Consider the following 20,030-nt stretch of genomic DNA (forward strand, 5'->3'; position numbering starts at 1 on the left):
GAAAATTTTGTGAGGAAAAAGTATCAAGTCTGTGCCTGTGTTCTCTTTCTTATTGTGTTCCTATTGCCTCATTTGTAAATGATAACTCACTTTAATATCATATTTTTCCTTTATAGTTCTTCCATCAAAATACTCCTGTTGAATTGTAGGTCAGCAAAAAGAGGAAAGTTTCTTTCATTAGAAAATCACACATTACCGGGTTGCATTTGAAACTGTGTAAGAGTATTGCACAGGCACTATAAAATCAGCACAGCAAGCTCCCTCTGCTCCTGTCCACTGTGTCTTCAATCATAATCCGCTCCATTTTCCTGCCTGCCTTTCAACATGCCCTTTCTACAATGCAAAAATAGGCTGCTACTCCCTGCTTAAAATTCTTTAGACTGTCTGTCCTTTTACCTTCAAATATTTTAAAGAGAGGCATTTAGTCCTTCTGAGATATTGTCCATTTCCCTAAATGCACCTCAGACTTTGGATATCATAGTGACTCACAAGTCTAGAACAGCCTTTGAAACATGTCTGTTGGGGCCTGAAGATAACCCTGTGCCAAAGCTCTCTGTACCTAGATCCCCTTGGAGAGAGCTGGTCCCCCAGTTGTGCTGACACACAGGTTTACAGGAAGGTCAAGACACTGTCAGAATCAGAAACACCAGCTAACATCAGAGATAAACAGATGGTGAGAGGCAAGTACAAGAACCCAAACTACAAAAACCAAGGCCGTGTGGCATCATCAGAACCCAGTTCCACAGCAAGTCCTGGAAACCCCAACACACTGGAAAAGCAAGATTCTGATTTAAAATCACAACTCATGATGATGTTAGAGGACTTTAAGAAGGTCGTAAATAACTCCCTTAAAGAAATAAAGAACAAGACACAAAAACGACAAAAATCCTTTAGAAAATTACAGGAAAACACGAGCAAACAGGTGAAGGAATTGAACAAAACCATCTTGGATCTAAAAATGAAAAAAGAAACAACAAAGAAATCACAAATGGAGACAAACCTGGAGGTAGGAAACCTAGGAAAGAGATCAGGAGTCATAAACACAACCATCACCAACAGAATACAAGAGATAGAAGAGAGAATCTCAGAGGCAAAGATATTATAGAAAACATTGACATGACAGTAAAAGAAAATGCACAATGCAAAAAGCCCCTAACCCAAAATATTCAGGAAATCCAAGACACAATGAGAAGAACAAACTTAAAAATAATAGGTAAAGAAGAGAGCAAAGATTCTCAACTTAAAGGGCCAGTATAAATCTTCAACAAAATAATAGAAGAAAACTTTTCTAACCTAAGGAAAGAAAAGCCCACAAACATAAAAGAAGCCCTTAAAACTCGAAATAGATTGGACCAAAAAATGTTCTTTATGTTACATAATAGTCAAAACACCATTTGCACAAAACAAAGAAAAATATTAAAAGCAGCAAGGGGAAAATTTCAAGTAATACATATAGAGAAACCTATCAGAATCACATCAGACTTCTCAAAAGAGACTATGAAAGCTAGAAGACACTAGGCAGCTGTCATACAGACCCTGAGAGAACATAAATGCCAGCGCAGAATACTAGCAAAGCTCTTAGATAGATAGACACAACATGATATTCCATGACAAAATCAAATTTACACAATATCTTTCCACAAATCCAGACCTACAAAGAATAATAGATGGAAATCTCTAACATAAGGAGGAAAACTATACCCTAGGGAAAAAAAAGAAAGTAATCTTCTTGAAACAACCCCAAAATAAGATAGCTACTCAAACATAATTTCACTTCTAACTACAAAAATAATAGGAAACAACAGTCATTGGTACCTAATATCTCTCAACATCAATGAACTCAATTTCCCAATACAAAAACATAGACTTACAGACTGGATATGTAAAGAGAACCCAACATTTTGTTGCATACAGGAAACTCACCTGAGTTTATCTTATTTTTTTTATAACACTTGATTAAAAGTCAATTTTATTCTATATTAGCATGACTATCCCAGCTTGTTTCTTGGGACCATTTCCTTGGAAAATTGTTTTCTAGCCTTTTACTTTGAGCTACTATCTGTCTTTGTCTGTGAGGTATGTTTCCCACTTGAGGGATAAGAACACCAACCCACCCACAAAACTTTCAGCCACAAATCTTTCCTGTCTAAAAACAATGTAGGGAAGGAGTATAGACTGAAGGAAAGGCCATCTAATAACCAGCCCAACTCAAAACCCATCCCATAGGCTAATCCCTGGTGTTAATGATACTCTATTGTGCTTGCAGACAGGCACGTAGCATAGCTGTCCTCTGAGAGGACCCAGAAGCAGACTGAAACAGATGCAGATTCCTACAGTGAAACATTGAACAGAGGTCGTAGACACTTATGGAAGAGTTGGGGAAATAACTGAAGGCCCTTAGGGGGAAGGGAACCCAACAGGAAGACTAACAGAATCAACTAACCTGACCTTCCCTGCCACCCCGGGGAGCTCTCAGAGACTGAACCACTGGCCAAAGAACAGACACAGGCTTGGAAGGAGTCTTATCACATATGTAGCTGACATGTAGCTAGTCTCAATCCCCATGGCTGCCTTATATGGGCTCAGTGGAAGAGAATGTGCCTAATCTGGCAGAGACAGAGTTGTGCCAGGGTGGAGGGGGCACCCAGGGGGGGGCACCTTCTCAGAGGAGAAGGAGAGGGGATGTAGAAGTGAATCTGAGAAGGAAGGATGGGGACAGAACAGTGTTTAAGATATAAATAAATATTTTTATTGCCAACTCATATTTAGAGATGAACCTGTTAAGTCCATATTGTGGTTCAACAAATCTCTTACACAAAGGCCATATAGTAATTAATTCCATCTTGGGAGCCACATGGTCTCTGCTCAGCTGCTCAGCTTTGATATTATAACTCAAAAGTAGCCATACACGATGTGTTGAAAAATATCTTAGGATGTCTGTGTGCTACTGACACCTTAATTACAGAATAGGCAGTGGTCAGTAATGGTTTCTGAGCCATAGTAGCTACCTTTGTGTTTGTAGCAAATATCTCATCAACCATATTTGAGTTTCTTATGAGTAATGCTAATGATAGTTGGTAATTGTTAAAGTCTTTAGTAATTATTCACCTACACACACACACACACACACACACACACACACACACCACGTGTGCACATGCTCACACACATGCATGCACCATACACATATACATATGCACAAACAGACAAAAACACACATATGGGCACATCTTTTGTCTCCCACATGTGCCAAGAATATTTTAAACAAAGAACAATCTCGAAGGAAAGAATGGCTTCCTAAGTGCCTAATGCTTTCTCTTGACTGAAATACAATGAATATTATGACAGGCTAAAGATAATGCTTATTACTTCCCTTGGTGTTGTCCTTTAATGAAGGACAATATATTTAAAATCAGCAAAGTTGATTTAAAAAGTAATTTATGCCTAATTAATGAGAGTTGGCTGAGGTTTTAAGTAAAGCAGCAATGAGGTGAGAAAGTATAATCAGCCAAGGGGACGTGTCAAAATCAGGTGTTAACGTTCAACTCAAAACCTGCCTTTAAGGCAACACATACTCAAAACGGAAAAGACGGCAATTTACCTATGGATTTCTTTACACTAAGAAGATAATCTTCTCTCATCTCATCGGACAAGACCATAATGCTATCGGTCAGGACTTTCAGATGCTGTGGAACCAATTGCAATACGTGCTCCAGCCACGAGTCTTCCATTGGGGCCACGTGATCGGTATCAATTCCATGGTGAATGTAGTAGTAATACCTCTGTGAGAAATGAGAAGGCAGAGATTTGGTGCTGAGTAAGCGTGTGTGGGGTCAGAACACAAGACCACAGGGAGAAACACCAGTCTATAAATAATACAAAGAGCTTTTGTAAAATTCACATAAGCGTTGTTTGAGATCGCTTAATTTTTTTCAAATGCTATTTCCTGGAAGCAAAAGCATTTTTTCTTAGTTCACAACTAAGCCATGAGCGTCAAAGTTACATCATCAAATAGTTGAAATCTGGAATAGAGTACGTGTTGAACTGCAAGTTGGCGTTGGTAAAATTTTGGAATGTGTTATTAGGTCTGCTCTTTCATTTTTGATAACCAGAGGTCCATCTTAAAAGCTGCGCTTAAGTCAGTATCTTTTGACACTGACTCTAGAAGCAGACAATAGAACCGAGTTGTGCTGGTTCGAATGGGAACAGTGTAGGCTCACACATTTGTGTGTTTAGTCCCCAGTTGGTGAACTACTGGGAAGGATTGAGATGTGGCCTTGCTGGAGGAGATACGCCACTAGAAGTGAGCTTTAAGATTTCAAAATCCATGCCAGATCCAGTGGCTGGTTGGCTCCTCTTTATCTCTCTGTCTCTGTCCCTCTCGGTCTCTATCTCTGTGCCTCTCTCTGCCTGCCTGCTTACATGTCAGGATGTATGTGACTCTCAGCTACTTCTCAGCACCTGGTGTGCTGCCTTTTCCCTGGTATGATGATAATGAACTACATTCCTGAAACTGTGAGCCTGCCTCCCCTCCCCCGATTAAATGCCTTCCTTTATAAGGGCTGCCTTGGTCCTTGTGGCTCTTCCCAGAAGTAGAACCCTGACTAAGGCAGCCCGATCCTGCCCTTTATCATCCTTTCTCATGCTGCAAATATTATACATGCTCATACTTCGTGATTATTTACTCAGCACTCGGGGCAAACATTAAACTTCAAAACATTTTCAAATTCACAAAGCTGGTTTTTGTATGTGTATCGGTGTTTTGTCTGCATGTATGTCTGTTCACTGCATGCATGCATGTTGTCCACATAATCTGAAAAACTGTGTTGAGCTCCCTGGGATTGGAGTTCCAGATGGTTCTGAACTACCATGTGAGTGCTTGGGACTAAAGCTGGGGCCTCTAGAAGAGCCAGTTCTCTTAACCTCTAAACCAACTCTCTAGCCCACAGTGTTATAATTCTTAATGCATATATTTTTTAAATGTTTATGCATTTTAAACACCTGAATTACTGCTTCTAAAATAAGTTAACATGCTTTTTAAAATACACCTTATCATAACTCAGAAAAATTATAATAAAAGAATAATGTTGGCTAAGGATGTATATAGTAGGACAAGCTTTAAGATGGGGCTGGGCAGATTTAGAATTGCTTAATTGTGATCTTAGAGGGCAAGAAAGAGGAAGCTTTCTTCATTTATCTAATAGAACAACCTGACTTAATTAATCACAAAACAATCAGGTGCAGCTCTCTATCCACTCCTGCATACACAAAGACACACAAGGAAGGGGGGCAAGAATCTCAAGGACATGCAGGGTTTCAAGGTGTTCCCTCATTTAAGGTCCTTCTGAAAGAAGTGAGTTGTTACCAAGATGTCTTTCTCGATTGCAGAAGTTGTCGCCTTGGGAGCACCACTGTCATCGGTGACATCGGGCTCCATGCTACCGTCATGTTGCCTAAGACAGTGATAAACGAAGCAGAGTCAGAAATATCCAAAGGCAGTTAAGACAGAAAACATGGGTGTAAAAACATCAGGACTGTTCTCTACTAAATCACCAGAAAAATAAATGGCTGAACATGTTTGTGTGACGCCCCACTCTCCATGTGTGGAGAGACAGAAGTGCTCTCCGAGACCGGCGTCATGGGAACCATCCCTGCAGCAGCCTTTGTTCCTTAGCTTTCACTACTACAAAACTGATTTCCCTCTCCTTTGAACTTGCAAAGCATATTCTTGCATTATCCCTAAAATATGTTGTTTGTTAATCTGATAGAAATAAAATGATAATAGAAAAGTCAAGTACTACTTTGCAAGACCACAGTCACATTCTCTGAGGACCTTGTCTCCGACCTCTAGGGACATACACTGTGACACCAAGCAACATAGACACTCATTTGTTGCTTTGGCTGTTTTAAGTGTATGTCCATAAAACTGTGATGAATGTGACTCGGTTCAAAAGCTGTGCCAGACGCGACCCACGCTGGCTTTTCCTGGGGCTCCACTGTGCAGAGATGCATAGTTTACAGCTCCAGTACAGATAAGAGGTTGCACTGGGCCAGCTCTAAGTTTGCACTGTGGTCCGGAGCCGGCGTCATATGCTGATACAGACCAGTGGAACTGGATAAGAGACACCTGTCCCCTTACTGACTGAGTAGCAGATGCCAAAGACTTATTGAGTGTGTTTCTATGAAACCACACTAGAGTAGGTACCCAGGATATATTTTTTTTAACTTGTCTTTTCTAATTCCAAGAATCCAATATTCAGTGAACTTCATATTGTGGTTTTAAAGTACGTAAGAAAATCCCATTTAATTTAACAGATGATGGGTAATCAATACATCTTTACCAAATGGCAGAATGTAAATACGGAAGTAGTGGGGGATCCTCAGAAAATTAAGTGGGTAAGAAGACAAGAATTGATTATCCTAACCACAAATGTAACCTCGTTGTGCTGTTGCTCGCACTGAAAGGAACTAATAAAATAATACTTGTGTTTCCAGATCATCAAGTCTGGGTTCACACTGCACCACTATAAATGCATGACTTCAGTGAGTGACACTGGTGGTTGTTTTTAATGCAGAGACCTCACCCTGCCAGCCTTCCTACCTCATTGGATCGGCCTTTCATCCTTCGTGTGAAGAATACCTAGAAGGAGCAGTCACTAAGGAGGGAAGGAAAGGGGCCACGGGGCTTGGAGAAACCACTACTGACATTGATCAAGCGTCAGTGTCCTCTCAGCTCTACACACCCAGGCCTCTGCTCACCAGACACTAGAAGCTATTCGTCGCCGGTCAAGCTCTTTGTGGCTTTGCACAGATTGTTTCTAAGCCTCACGTGCACTGTTGAAAGTCATAATTATCCCCACTTCACAAAAGAAATGAAATGTCAGAGAGAAGAAATGCCCCCCCCGTGGGTCACACAGCTGATCACATGGGGAAAGAGGAACCTGTGCACATCATTGTGTGAATCTGAGCAGCCATAATCCTTCCATTCAGAACCAACGCCATCAGAGGAGAAGGTGCTTCTCCTCATTAAAGAATAGCTCTCTGCCCCTTCTTTCTCTTTGATGCTCTTCTCTCCCTGACCCCTTTTCTCTCTGTTCCCTTCCCTCTCCCCTGCTCTCTACGTGTTCCTGGCCCACCTCCCCTCCTCTCTCCCTCTCTGTCTCCCTCTGTGTGTGTCTCTGTCTCTCTCTGTCTCCCTCTGTGTGTGTGTCTCTCTCTGTCTCCCTCTGTGTGTGTCTCTGTCTCTCTCTGTCTCCCTCTGTGTGTGTCTCTGTCTCTCTCTGTCTCCCTCTGTGTGTGTCTGTCTCTCTCTGTCTCCCTCTGTGTGTGTCTCTGTCTCTCTCTGTCTCCCTCTGTGTGTGTCTCTGTCTCTCTCTGTCTCCCTCTGTGTGTGTCTCTGTCTCTCTCTGTCTCCCTCTGTGTGTGTCTGTCTGTCTCTCTCTGTCTCCCTCTGTGTGTGTGTCTCTGTCTCTCTCTGTCTCCCTCTGTGTGTGTCTCTGTCTCTCTCTGTCTCCCTCTGTGTGTGTGTCTCTGTCTCTCTCTGTCTCCCTCTGTGTGTGTCTCTGTCTCTCTCTGTCTCCCTCTGTGTGTGTCTCTGTCTCTCTCTGTCTCCCTCTGTGTGTGTCTCTGTCTCTCTCTGTCTCCCTGTGTGTCTCTGTCTCTCTCTGTCTCCCTGTGTGTGTCTCTGTCTCTCTCTGTCTCCCTCTGTGTGTGTGTCTCTCTCTGTCTCCCTCTGTGTGTGTGTCTCTGTCTCTCTCTGTCTCCCTGTGTGTGTGTCTCTGTCTCTCTCTGTCTCCCTCTGTGTGTGTCTCTGTCTCTCTCTGTCTCCCTCTGTGTGTGTCTCTGTCTCTCTCTGTCTCCCTGTGTGTCTCTGTCTCTCTCTGTCTCCCTGTGTGTGTCTCTGTCTCTCTCTGTCTCCCTCTGTGTGTGTGTCTCTCTCTGTCTCCCTCTGTGTGTGTGTCTCTGTCTCTCTCTGTCTCCCTGTGTGTGTGTCTCTGTCTCCCTCTGTCTCCCTCTGTGTGTGTCTCTGTCTCTCTCTGTCTCCCTCTGTGTGTGTGTCTCTCTCTGTCTCCCTCTGTGTGTGTGTCTCTGTCTCTCTCTGTCTCCCTGTGTGTGTGTCTCTGTCTCTCTCTGTCTCCCTCTGTGTGTGTGTCTCTCTCTGTCTCCCTCTGTGTGTGTGTCTCTCTCTGTCTCCCTCTGTGTGTGTGTCTCTGTCTCTCTCTGTCTCCCTGTGTGTCTCTGTCTCTCTCTGTCTCCCTGTGTGTGTCTCTGTCTCTCTCTGTCTCCCTCTGTGTGTGTGTCTCTCTCTGTCTCCCTCTGTGTGTGTGTGTGTGTGTGTCTTTCTGTCTGTCTGTCTGTCTCTGTCTGTCTGTACCTCTACTTCCTTCTCAACTTCCCCTCCCATGCCATCCAAACAAACTCTATTCAATATTTTTTAGAAAGGAAAGAAGAAAAGAAAATAGTATATACATTATTTCTCCAAAGTGAAAAACAACTATATTGATATTTTCCTGTTTATAAAATTAATACACTTTTAGTTCAAAATAGCAGTGCCAATCCCTTCTTTTTCAAGTGTGAAGGCAAAAGCGAAATTATTTTAACCCATGATATGAGGAGACAAGAAGAAAAGCCAGTCACTGAGGAAATGGGTCACTGAGGACAGGCGACACCACTTAAAATGCCGCTGTCCATCTGTCACAGGAGGACAGTAAGCTACTGGCCTGACACCTCCAGAAAGGCCCTCACCCCAGAGTCAACTGCTACCAAAGGCGTCGGGAATGAGGTTATCCCGATAGCTAATTACACAGAAAATTAGACATCTGAGTCTGAGCAACACATATCCCAAAGGCAAAAGTGTTCCAAACACAACTCCAGAAAAAAAGCAAAATACAACTAGATCACTATGGAGCAAATTAATTAAATTAGTAATTGATAATTTCCCAGAGAGAAAAATTTCAGGTCCAGGTGGCCTCATTAATGGATTCTGTCAGAGAAGAAACCTAACCAATCCTACGGAAATTTCTTCAGAAAACAAAAAAACTCATGGTCCCAATTTATTTTATGAGGCTAGTAGAGACACGTGACATGGCAGCCCCAAACTGGTCACCCTGCTTAAAAACCCATCACAAAACAGCAAGTCTCTTTCCTCCAGCAGGACACGATTCCAGAAGGAAAGAGGAAGAGAGGAAGACCAGGCCTGAGACCTGCTGCTGTGAAGAAGTTGAATGCCCAAAGGGTATTCTCTGCATGAGCAAGGGTGCAAGGGCCTGGGAACCAGGGCACTGAACAGGACATCTGTAGATTTATGTTAAGTCGATACATGATTGGACGGTGGAGAGGTAGGCGGAGAAAAGGTGGGAAAACAGAAGAGTCACAGAGATTGGAGGAGGAGATCATGATGGAGCCGGAGAAAGCACACTTAGATCCTGGTGGCCGTATTTGAAAATAGGTAGATATGAATATTTTAAGGGTTTCTGTAGGTCTTTTTATCTCATATAGAAGGGCAGTTTGTGTCTTTGTCCATTGGATGTAATCTGATTGTGTAGAGCGTTTGTGGGTTGAGAATTGAATATATAAACCTGCATGAAAAGCTATCGGGCCTTAGAGTCTTGTTTGTGCCAGGCGGTGGAGTAAAGAAACACACTGAGGCAGAAGCACCAGGGCGGGTGGAGTGAAGTGCCTGGGAAGGGAATCTGGTGGAGAGTGTAGCTCGTGGACCGAGTGACACCTGAGAAGTGAAAGCAAGGGGCCGACGATAAGACTAAGCCATCCAACTGTTAATAATTACTGCAGCAGACGTCCAGGGCCAATGAGGACCCCATTGCTTTGTTAGGTGTCCCAACTGCATCTGCCTGCTGTAACTACATACATTACAGTATGTCTTGTGATTGACCAGTTCCCTGAGTCATGGGTTGTAGATCCCCAATGATTCAGCCATAGAAAAGCCAGAGAAGCACAGTCCGTCCTCATGAAGAGATTACCTGTGCTTCAAGAAGGGGCCAATTCTGCTCCAACCTTGGAAGAGGGCAGGCAGGCTCAGCTGGTCCTGGTTGGACATCATGTAATCCTATCCAGCTGCTGTCCTTCCTGCCTGTCCCGTGTTGAAACATTGAGGGGGTTAGGGGGTTACTACATCATCAAAGGCTGGGCAGTTGGTCCACAGGAAGACATGTAGCAGGCACTGTTGCTTTCCCATGTTAACCAAGAAGACCAAAGGACTCTGGATAAGCTGGCGGAAGCTCCTGGAAACAATTACAATAGAAATGGCGGGGAGCCAACACCCCAAACGTGTGGCTTTCCCTGCCAGGCTGGAAAAAAGCAAAGACCAAGAAATTTGCCACCAGGGAGTACACTAGATTAGAGGTGTGCCACTGAGTTTTCTGTTTATGTACACTGAATATAATTTTCAAATTGTCCTCCAACAAATTTAGCAAATAAAGCCCAGCTATATGATACAGATTACGGCGTATGGTGAGTGAGTGAAAGCTACAGAAGCCATGCGTGAAGCGCGCTGACAGAATAAAGGAGAAAGGCCAGTGGGTCATCTCAGTAGACACAATAGAAGCACTTGGCAAAAATGTAGCACCTGATCAAAATGAAACCTAGGAAAGGAAGGAGGGTCCCTGGACCCAGAAGGTTGGTTCCCATCTTCATTTACGTATTCCTTCTTTTTAAATTTAGTGATAAGTTTCTCATTATAAGTGAAATTATAATGATATGTTTATTAAGCAAAGGGTGATACTGTGACTTATTAATACATGTACAATTAAGTCTAGCAGCATGGACTGCCCCAAATACTTTCTTTCAGACTTTTTAAATCTCCCTCAGTGATCTTTAGATACAGGATTGTTGTTCGCTCTATTCTCCTTGTTCTGAAAAGATCTGGGAAAAATATCTCTTGTTCTTCCTGTATATTTGATGCCTTGTGTGTGCTCATGATCCCATGTCTACCTAAATTCCCTCCGTGCTTTGATAATCATCCCTGTATTGACTGAGGTGACCCAGACCCAGAAAGACAAACCACTTGTCCTCCATTATCTGAGGTGCCCAGAGCCAGATCTTCAGCAATGAGTAGATAACCTGGAGAAAGGGGACCATGGGGAGAAGAAGCCCTAGAGCGGGAAATAGCAGGATAAAGGGTCACAAAGGGGAAAATGGGAGGAGCTTTTAACTGGGGAGGAGAAAAGGACATCAGCACAAAGGGGGTGAAGGGCTGGGAATATTTGAAAAAGCCTTAAGGAATCATATTCTTTTATATTTGCTAAATTACCTATATATCTTAGATGAAGTAATGCCACTTGGGCTGACAGTGCTCCCCAAAAGAGCCATAGACTATCTAACAGAAGCACCAGTACCAGGCATGAGAAACCTTTTAAGTTGTTGCTCATGGGGGGGTCCCCCCAAAGCAACATAGACTATTGGTGCTGTCTTCGGCTGCCTCTCAGAGAGCCAAAGCAAGACCCTGTTGCGGAAAACACCGTGTCAGACACAGACTCAGAAGATTCCAGCTAGAGCTAACCTGAAAGCCTCCTCCCTAAGGGGCAGCAGTCAGCAGCTGCAGGGGGGGGGGGGGATAATCAGTAGTCAGGGCAGCTGCAAGGGGGGGATAATCAGTAGTCGGGGCCAGCCGTGACGCCTGTGAAACACAACACTAACCATCGTGTCAAGGTGTCCCTACAGATGAAGTAGTGGCACTTGCATGCTGGTGTTGACTTACAGATGCCTTCACGGATTTAAAGAGCTCAACAATAGGGAAATCACATCTGGTACCAGAAACCTCTTCAACTACCTAGGGCTACTGAGGTCATGGGCCTCAGAGGAGAGCCTGCTGCTGCCACTGTATTAGAACAGAATCATTACTAACTGCATTCTAAATTCGTAGCCTGATACCCACGGGGAAGTGTAGCTCTCACTCCCCATCAAAGTAGCTGCTCTTGGCGGCAGACAAAGACCATTGCAGAAAGTCATAGATGGTCACTATGCAGAGAATAATTGATCCGGGGTTACAGGGTTCTAATAAACAGATCTACAAAACAGCCCGTGCACCTAAAACCTAAGGAAAACGGAGGAAATGGGAGGCAGGAAGACTGCAAGACCCCAAGACTAGGAAGTCTGCTAGGAGGGTGTATCTCCTAGAAATGCCAGGAAGTTATACCCATGACACCTCAACAATATGATTACCTAAACAAGATTTGAACAACTACAGTACCAGTGGAAATGCTAAGATGGAAGAGAGAACTGTCGAAGGAGCCCTAACCCCCCCCAAAAAAAATACAGGCAACTAAGATCTGAGAGGGGAGACTTTCTTTCCTATGGTGAACTCCCCACTGGTTATTCAATAGCAGTGGCCCAGCCCTGGAGTAATATACATATAACATATGTGTGCATATGCACATGTACTCAACAGACTCAGCAGGTCACGCACATGTAAAATGATAACAACCAAGAAAAAAGCCTTTCACAAATTTGAACAAAATTGGGGTAGGAGGCACGGGGAGGGGTTGAGGAAACAGAAATGGGAATGGGAGAGAGTAAAGGGAGGAAGTGGGAAAATGATACTTTTTGTTTGTTTGTTTAATTGAAAAGGAAAAATGTCAAGGCAGAGCTGGCAAAAATACTGAGGTTGTAGCAGTGGTTGTGTGGCTGGGGCTTCAGGTCCTCATACTCAAGTGAAGAGGAAAATAATTCTGTAAGCCCGAGTGAAATGGGGGACTCAGACTGAGATGCATCATTCTTTCATTTAAATGAGGCCTAGAAGTTACAAGCAGTTGCATCTAGGAAGCTCTTGTCAGCCATCCCATGCTCGGGCACCTGTGGGGTTTGACCATGGCCCTTCTGACTGACCAACCAGCACAGCATGAGGACCCAAGCTAAGTTCACTCTCCAATGAGCCAGCCAGTAATACTGGGTCCTCGACTTGCTGCTATTTTTATGCATGTATATTGTTATATCTAAATCATCTGAGTAAGGGAAGAACGGAAGGAGGTAGGAAAGAGGAGGGAACGAAGATAGGAAAGTGCAAAATAAGATTCTATTTCTTTCTTTCGGTACAGAATAGAGTTTATTCAGGTCATGGCAGGAGTTAAGAGGGTGATAGAGGCAGAGAAAGGAGGAATAGAGAAGTAGAGGCCAGCCATGAGCACGTGGAAAGGAGGGGCAAGAGGGGAGAGCAAGAGTCCGAGAGGCAGAGAACAAGAGAATAAGAGAGCAAGACCCAAGATCCTATTTCTTGCTGGGTGTTATGGCCCATGTTGATAATACCAGCTATTTCTGAGGCTGAGGTAAAATGATGCCAAGTGCTAGGCAATATAATAAAACACTATGTTGAAATAAAACTTAAAGAGGATTGAGTTTATATTTCAATAGTACGGTACTTACTTAGCATGCATGATGCCTTGGGTTCAATTCCCAATACCAGAAGTAGGAGCAAGGAGCATTTCTTCTACAAATGTGTAACTATGGGCTCTTCCTCCCAAGGCTTGGTGTTGACTTCACACCAGCTGATATGAGTGTGCTCACGCAAAGAAAACAGCAAGAGCTACACAAGTGGCCCAAGCTGCTAATAGTCTCGGGGCATTGTCAACAGCAAACTCAAAGCCACTTTATATATTGGCACATGCCTGTCTTCCCCCCAGCACATGAGGAGAGAGGCAGGATTGTGAATTTAACTTTATCCTGGATTATATAGTAAGATCCTGGATAAAAATAAACAAACAAATGAATAGAAACCACATTCACATACACCTGTGAGAACACACGAACCCCACTTGCTAAGAACACTCAGCACCCAGAGCTCCAGATAGAGACGTGGCTTGTGGAAGAAAGGCAAGCGGCCTTCTGCAGCTGAGCTACATACCACAGTGGGTCATGAAATCCTATTAGCACCCTGAGAGTCAGAATGAAGCAAAAGGGGGCACCAAACAACCTACACAGAGGTGTGTGTGAGCAGGGCAAAGGGGATCATCAGAGCTTCCAGCCTTCTCCGTGGAACCCTTGGACCCTAAGTCCTGTTTCACATGAGGACTCTCAACATCACAAAAGTCATTATACCCCCTGAACAGACAACATGGGAGGCAACCACGTCCTCTACCAGCCACCGTGGTGACAGCCAGAACTCCCAGATAGTCTTTGCTCACTTGGCTGACATCAGATGCTAACATGGGCAACTTCACAAGGGATGCTGTTAAAAAGCAGGACACACTTAACAGGGGTGGACTCAGACTCTCTCTTCTCTGTTCTTATGCTGGTCTCACTGTAACAAGTCTTGGAGGCACCCACTAGAGATATACAGGGGGGATTATGTGTTCAGTTGTTACTTCCCAGGGCTTTACTGAGGTAACATGGGGGTTAGCTCACAGCACTCACATGATGACGTTGACGAGGGTACTTCTGAAATTCTCTCTCTCCTTATGTGGAGATTTGACCTTTGATCTGGAAGTTGATGGTGCAGAACGAGCATCATCAATTTGGTCCAGTAGTTTGCCTTTTTTTCCAAAGTGGTCCATGTATTCAGCTTAAATTTACAAAGCAACAGTTGTTAATATAGAAGGTAAGCTGGGGCATATACGTCCTTAGAATAAGACACTGCGGCACCATCTACAAAATGTTCATGCCCTTTGTACTCAGCTCAAAGAATCCTAATTCATATTGTTTTACTACAAAAAATTACTAAATGTCTACTTTAATTCACCACTATCGAACTCTCTAATCATCTTAAGAATGTTGTTGAATTGTGTGGTGCTTTGATTAATAAATATTTTCAGTTATATTTGTATCAGAGTCTCTTAAAAAGATTAAAATTTAGACTGTGATAAAAACAAAGTCACACTATTCAAGAAAAATTTAAAGATCCCTGGTTTCAAAAGCATGTGCATGTTAAATGTAATCCATCTAACAAATGCTTATACATTAGAATTTTTAAAGATGTGGATATACATCTCTGTGTACACACGTGTGCAGAAGCCAAACTTTGTCACCTGGAGATCATGGATCAGGCTAGAAGGTTAGCTAGCCGGCCTCAAGAATCCCCCTGTCTCAGCTCATCACTGAGCCTGTAAGGGCTCACAGCCTCATCCAGCTTCTTCTGTGGATATGCAGAGGAAACTCTGGTCCGTTGGCCTCATATTTACTGACTGAGTTATTATCCCTTCAGGCCCTAGACTAAAGTTATTTTTAGATGACTAATTTGGAATTATTATCCACAACTTAGGACATTCCTAGAGAAAAAGGTTTGACACAGAAGGCCCACCAACTTTGTGAAGGGGGTGGATTCACAAAGTCCCACCCCTCCCTGAGGAACCTCAGGCAGTCAAGAGTTGCTCTCTAAGGCAAAGAAGCCTGAATGGTAGCCGCCACAAGTTGCCTTTCCCATGTCCCTGCAGGCAACCCTAAATAAATACAGAAGAGACTTGCTGGGAGGAGGGGTTGGGGACCTCTGAGAGAGGGAAGCAGATAAAAAAAAAGAATGGAAGAATCTCTCTCTCTCTCTCTCTCTCTCTCTCTCTCTCTGTGTGTGTGTGTGTGTGTGTGTGTGTGTGTGTGTGTGTGTCTGTGCTTATGTGTATATGTCTCTGTGTGTGTCTGTGCTTATGTGTGTATGTCTATGTGTGTCAGTGTGTGTTTGTATGTGTGTGTGTCTGTGCTTATATGTGTATGTCTGTGTGTGTGTGTTTCTCTGTGTGTGTGTCTGTGTGTGTGTGAGAAAGTAAACTAGAATAATAAATAAATAAAATAATAAATAAGTAAATGTCCTTTTCACAAAAAGCATTGACAATGAGTGGCCTTAAATAACTAGGAACTGGAGATGATTGTTTTATGATTAGTAAATGTATAAAAGAAATGTTTTTTATATAACATGCACTGCTTAGATTTTTATAATTTTATGACTTTATTAACTATCCATGATTTTAGTAGAAAAAAAAAAGTCCTTACCATATGACTGCTCATTTTTCACAGTATAGGGTTCTAGAATGGGGCTTTCCTGATTGATACTTAAATGGAATGGTGGGGCAGTCTGCTGCCACTGGGGCTTGGCTCCTACCTAAAATAGAAAATGCAAGTAATATTAGTAACATAGAAAATGCTTCATTTCATACACGAGTATTTCTAGGGGCAGCTCAAATATTTTCCCAAGCACATCAGGGCCCCTGGGAAGACACACAGGCTTGTCTGGACATTATCAGGAAACGGTCACAAAAGCCCCGATGGTACTTGGTGATGAGCATCTATTACAGAAACCTGGAGTGTCTCTTCCACCCTGTCTGCCCATTCCAGTGTCAGCCGCTGTCTACAAGATTTCTGAATAGCAGCATGACATACCGATGGGGTGCCATGCAGTGTTTCAGTACCTGCATACACTGTGTAATATCTAATCGCGGCCAAACGAATGTCCTTGGAAATGTATTGTAACCCCGTTAGCTTTCTGGAACGTGCACTGCGTTCCTGTTGTTTGTAGTTGCTGTACTTGCACTAGGAGACTTCCTCTGCCTGTCCTGCTGGAACCAGCCCCAGCCCCTGCATCCTCAGGAGAGAGTTTGGTATCCTGACTCTACTGAACGGGAGACAAACGGAGAAGGAATCGCCCCCAAAGAACTACTTCTAAACAGGTCCACGTCCCCTTGTCTGATTTACCATTGTTTCTCCCCTACCTTTGGACGGTGGGCTAGAAGGAGGGGTTGAAGCGTTTGAGAATCCTTATTAAAAATAGGTTTTAAAAAATCTAAGCCTACATATGGTAACATTTCAGATGTTATACAGATAAATTACCAAAGTTAACTGTGGTAAAACTCTTGTCGGCAGCTTGGCTTTTTCTTTGCTGGATGGTTTATCCTGTATAAAATACATGAAGGAAGAAAAGAAACATGAACACAGTTTTATATTGTCCAGTGGTGTTTCTCATACTCTCTTGGGGTGGCAGCCATCAGTCGGCACCTGGTGGGGCGCACCCTCTCCACTTGTGTGTGGCTGGCCCGATGCTCAGCCTCTGGTACATTTTATTGGCATTCCATGGTGGCTTTCCATGAGTGTCACCCAGTGCCCAGTGCCAGAGAGACAGAGATTTCCTTTCAGGGTTTCAGCATCCTGGCAGGGGGCACCACCTCGCCAAATGCCTCTGTATCTGTCGTCATGCCTCAGCCAGAACATCTATCTCCACTGGGATCTGAGGCTGAGCTCTGTGGAAATAATGGATCTTGCAGGTGTGTTTCCTGAGCACCCTCAGGACCTACAGAGAGTGGTTCTTCCATTGCCTAGCCTGTTCTTTACACCCAAGGAGCCTTGTTAGTCCTCTGAGGCTGAGAGTCACCTAAAATATCCCTGCTCTGAACTGAAAAGTTTCCCTCAGTCTTCTGGCTGCCTCCACAGAAGTATGGACATGTCGCTTAGATACAAGCAAGGAAATCGATTGTTTTAAACCATCCCCTAAGTATGACTTCTCATAAATCACTAATACTCAAGAATATTTTTTTAAAAAAACTTTAAGATATGCTCAAAAAATAAGCATATCGTAAGGTTTTTCAATCAGCCAGAAAACACATTTTAAATAACCATATGGTTTGTTGGCTTGAAAGAATCAATCATCTGAGCCCCGGACACATCAGTGGTAAGTGAACACAAGACTAACAGGCCTAAACGCCCCGGCAGCAGCATTTTCAATTTTATGATTTGCTGAGTTCTAAAGAGAAACTGGATTTTTTTATTTCAGATTTTTTTTATACTTTGATTTGTGAACTAGAAAACATAAAGACACTGATAGATGTACAAAAGTTACCGTTTACCCTATAAGGATCTAATAATTCTGTTTCAAACATTGCAAACAGAAAGATAATCAAAATACGTGTGCTTTGAAATGTTAGGAAACTTCCCTGTACAAAGCAATGCAGATTCTATCAAAGATTTCATTCCAAGACTTGAAAGAAACTTCCAAAGTAATATCTGTTCTGAAACTCTACTTAGACTCAAGTCCAAGAACCCATAAGAGTGTAACTCAATGTCATAAAATCCGATGTAATTAGTAAACGGTAAGTTTTACCGCAGCAGAACCTAACTCTTCCAGTGCTTGGTTCCTAAGAATGCCTATTAGCTGCCTTTCCACAGACAGTGATAATATAGAGAGAAATGATGAAAACAAAAACCAAAATCTGCCAAATCTTATATAATACAGCCTTTGACGCTAGAAGAGTCGTCTCCTCTGATGTCACGAAGGAGGTTCAGAGAAATAAATGACCCCCCTCAAAGGTCACAATGCCAAACACATCACTGTGACCAAGCCCTTTTTCCTGATGCCAACCAACACTGACAACCCTCCTGGAGATCATCTGGGGTTTCTTTGCCTCAGATTCCTCAACCCATCCATCCGTGCTGGACATTACTAATGTGGTGGCTTTAGTAGGATAGAGGGTTTTCTTCTAAAATATGCACCAGACAGAATTTTTCTATCAGGGTAGAATCAGCTAGAACACAGAATTTGAAATCAGACAGTGAGCAACACCATAATAGAATAAAGAGCGTTAATATATTAACAAATTACCATAGGTGGGTGTGGTCGGAATCTCACTGGCGTCTTGGATTTTGCTTTAGCAGGCAGTTTATCCTGTGTAGGGAAGAAAGAACCTGTTTACTTGTTACTGACAAATTTAATTCACTCAGCCAAATTTTACACTGTTTACTATAAAGTCAAGAACGTATCATACAAAATATCCTAAAACATTATTTACCGGTATTATGATCTTATATACAGAAATTTCATAATACACCAAGGAATTATTGAATTCATAATTAGTTCATTCAGCAAGGAGGTTGCTAGATACAAAATTAACACACACTCACTCGCACACACTCTCACACACACAGAGGGGTGGGGGACTAGTACTAAGCAGTCAAAAGTTGAAATTGAGAAACAGTTTCAGGATTGGTAAGATGGTGTCTCAGTTAGGGTTTCTGTGGCTGTGATAACCATGAATAAAGGCATTTGGGTTGCAGGAAGTTTATTTGGCTTATACGTTATACTCTATCATCAGGGGAACCCGCGGCAGGAGCCCAATCATGAACTGAAGCAGAGAGCACGGAGGAGCACTACTTGCTCAGCCTGCCTTCCTGCATGCTTCAGGACCACTTGCCCAGGCACCACCCACAGTGAGCTGGGCCCTTCCACACCGATCACCAAGAGAAAATGCCGCACAGATTTACCTACGGCCCGTAAGTAGTTTAAGAGGCACTTTCTCCACCGAGGTTGTTCCGATTTTGTTTTTGTTTTTTTACAGATAATTCTAACTCGTGTCATGTGGACAGAATTAATTAATTAATTGATTGATTGATTAATTAATTAATTAATTAATTAAATTGAAATAAGTCACTTAACCAGGACAGATGGCCTTGTACTTGAGGCACTTGCCACCAAGACTGACCATATGAGTTTTACAGCCTGGAACACACTCCGAGGGAAGGACAGACCTCCGTAAGTCAGCCTTTGACTCCATTTTTGTGCTCAGGAATAAATTTGGGGGGTGGATTTTAGATGTTTTAGTTAAACTATCATTAAAGGTGCTTTTGAATCTGGGGTGTCCATGCATGCTGGGCGCTGGCCCCCAAATGATTTGTGGACCGGAAAGTTCATCTGCTTATGATAGTTTCTTCCTATGAAGGCTTCTTCTGCTTTCAGTGATTTCTGTGATAGCTGCACTGTTTTTCCTGCTCCGTGATAGAGAGGACAGATTCTGTGTATGGGAATCATCCAAGCTCCTAATCCTCAAACTTCTGTAAGTAACTTCTGTAACCAGTAAGAGGTATCCCAGCATACTGAGCACCCCGTATGGTGGACTGGGGAGTAGAGTTGGACTGTTTATGTCTAGGTACTCGTGATCTGTGTGGCTAAACAGTCCCCGAGTGCAGGCCTGGGACAACTGTTGTTTTTCTGACTCTCACAGGGTTCACTGGTCCCCCCTCAGCCATGGCTGTGTGCTGTCTGTTACTCACTAATGATAAATTTGATTCACTCAGCCACATTTTATATTAGCTGTGAAGTAAAGCTTGCC

At 43.1% G+C, this 20,030-nt stretch overlaps 1 protein-coding gene across 1 annotated transcript in view; it reads right to left on the reverse strand.

Moving 5' to 3' along the window:
- The window catches only part of DNAH7 (dynein axonemal heavy chain 7), a gene marked incomplete at both ends in the record, with an annotated part of 241,149 nt that extends 221,674 nt beyond the window's left edge, over positions 1-19,475 (reverse strand). Inside the window, 7 exons of the mRNA XM_080932888.1 lie at positions 3,602-3,782; positions 5,366-5,453; positions 14,365-14,512; positions 15,931-16,039; positions 16,765-16,827; positions 18,527-18,589; positions 19,404-19,475. Of these exons, the coding sequence (XP_080789014.1) occupies positions 3,602-3,782; positions 5,366-5,453; positions 14,365-14,512; positions 15,931-16,039; positions 16,765-16,827; positions 18,527-18,589; positions 19,404-19,475 (724 nt within the window). The remainder of the gene's footprint in view (positions 1-3,601; positions 3,783-5,365; positions 5,454-14,364; positions 14,513-15,930; positions 16,040-16,764; positions 16,828-18,526; positions 18,590-19,403) is intronic.
- Positions 19,476-20,030: the final 555 nt, after the last annotated feature.

The sequence above is a fragment of the Micromys minutus genome, assembly GCF_963924665.1.
Source record: "Micromys minutus genome assembly, chromosome: 19".
NCBI classification, from domain to species: domain Eukaryota; kingdom Metazoa; phylum Chordata; class Mammalia; order Rodentia; family Muridae; genus Micromys; species Micromys minutus.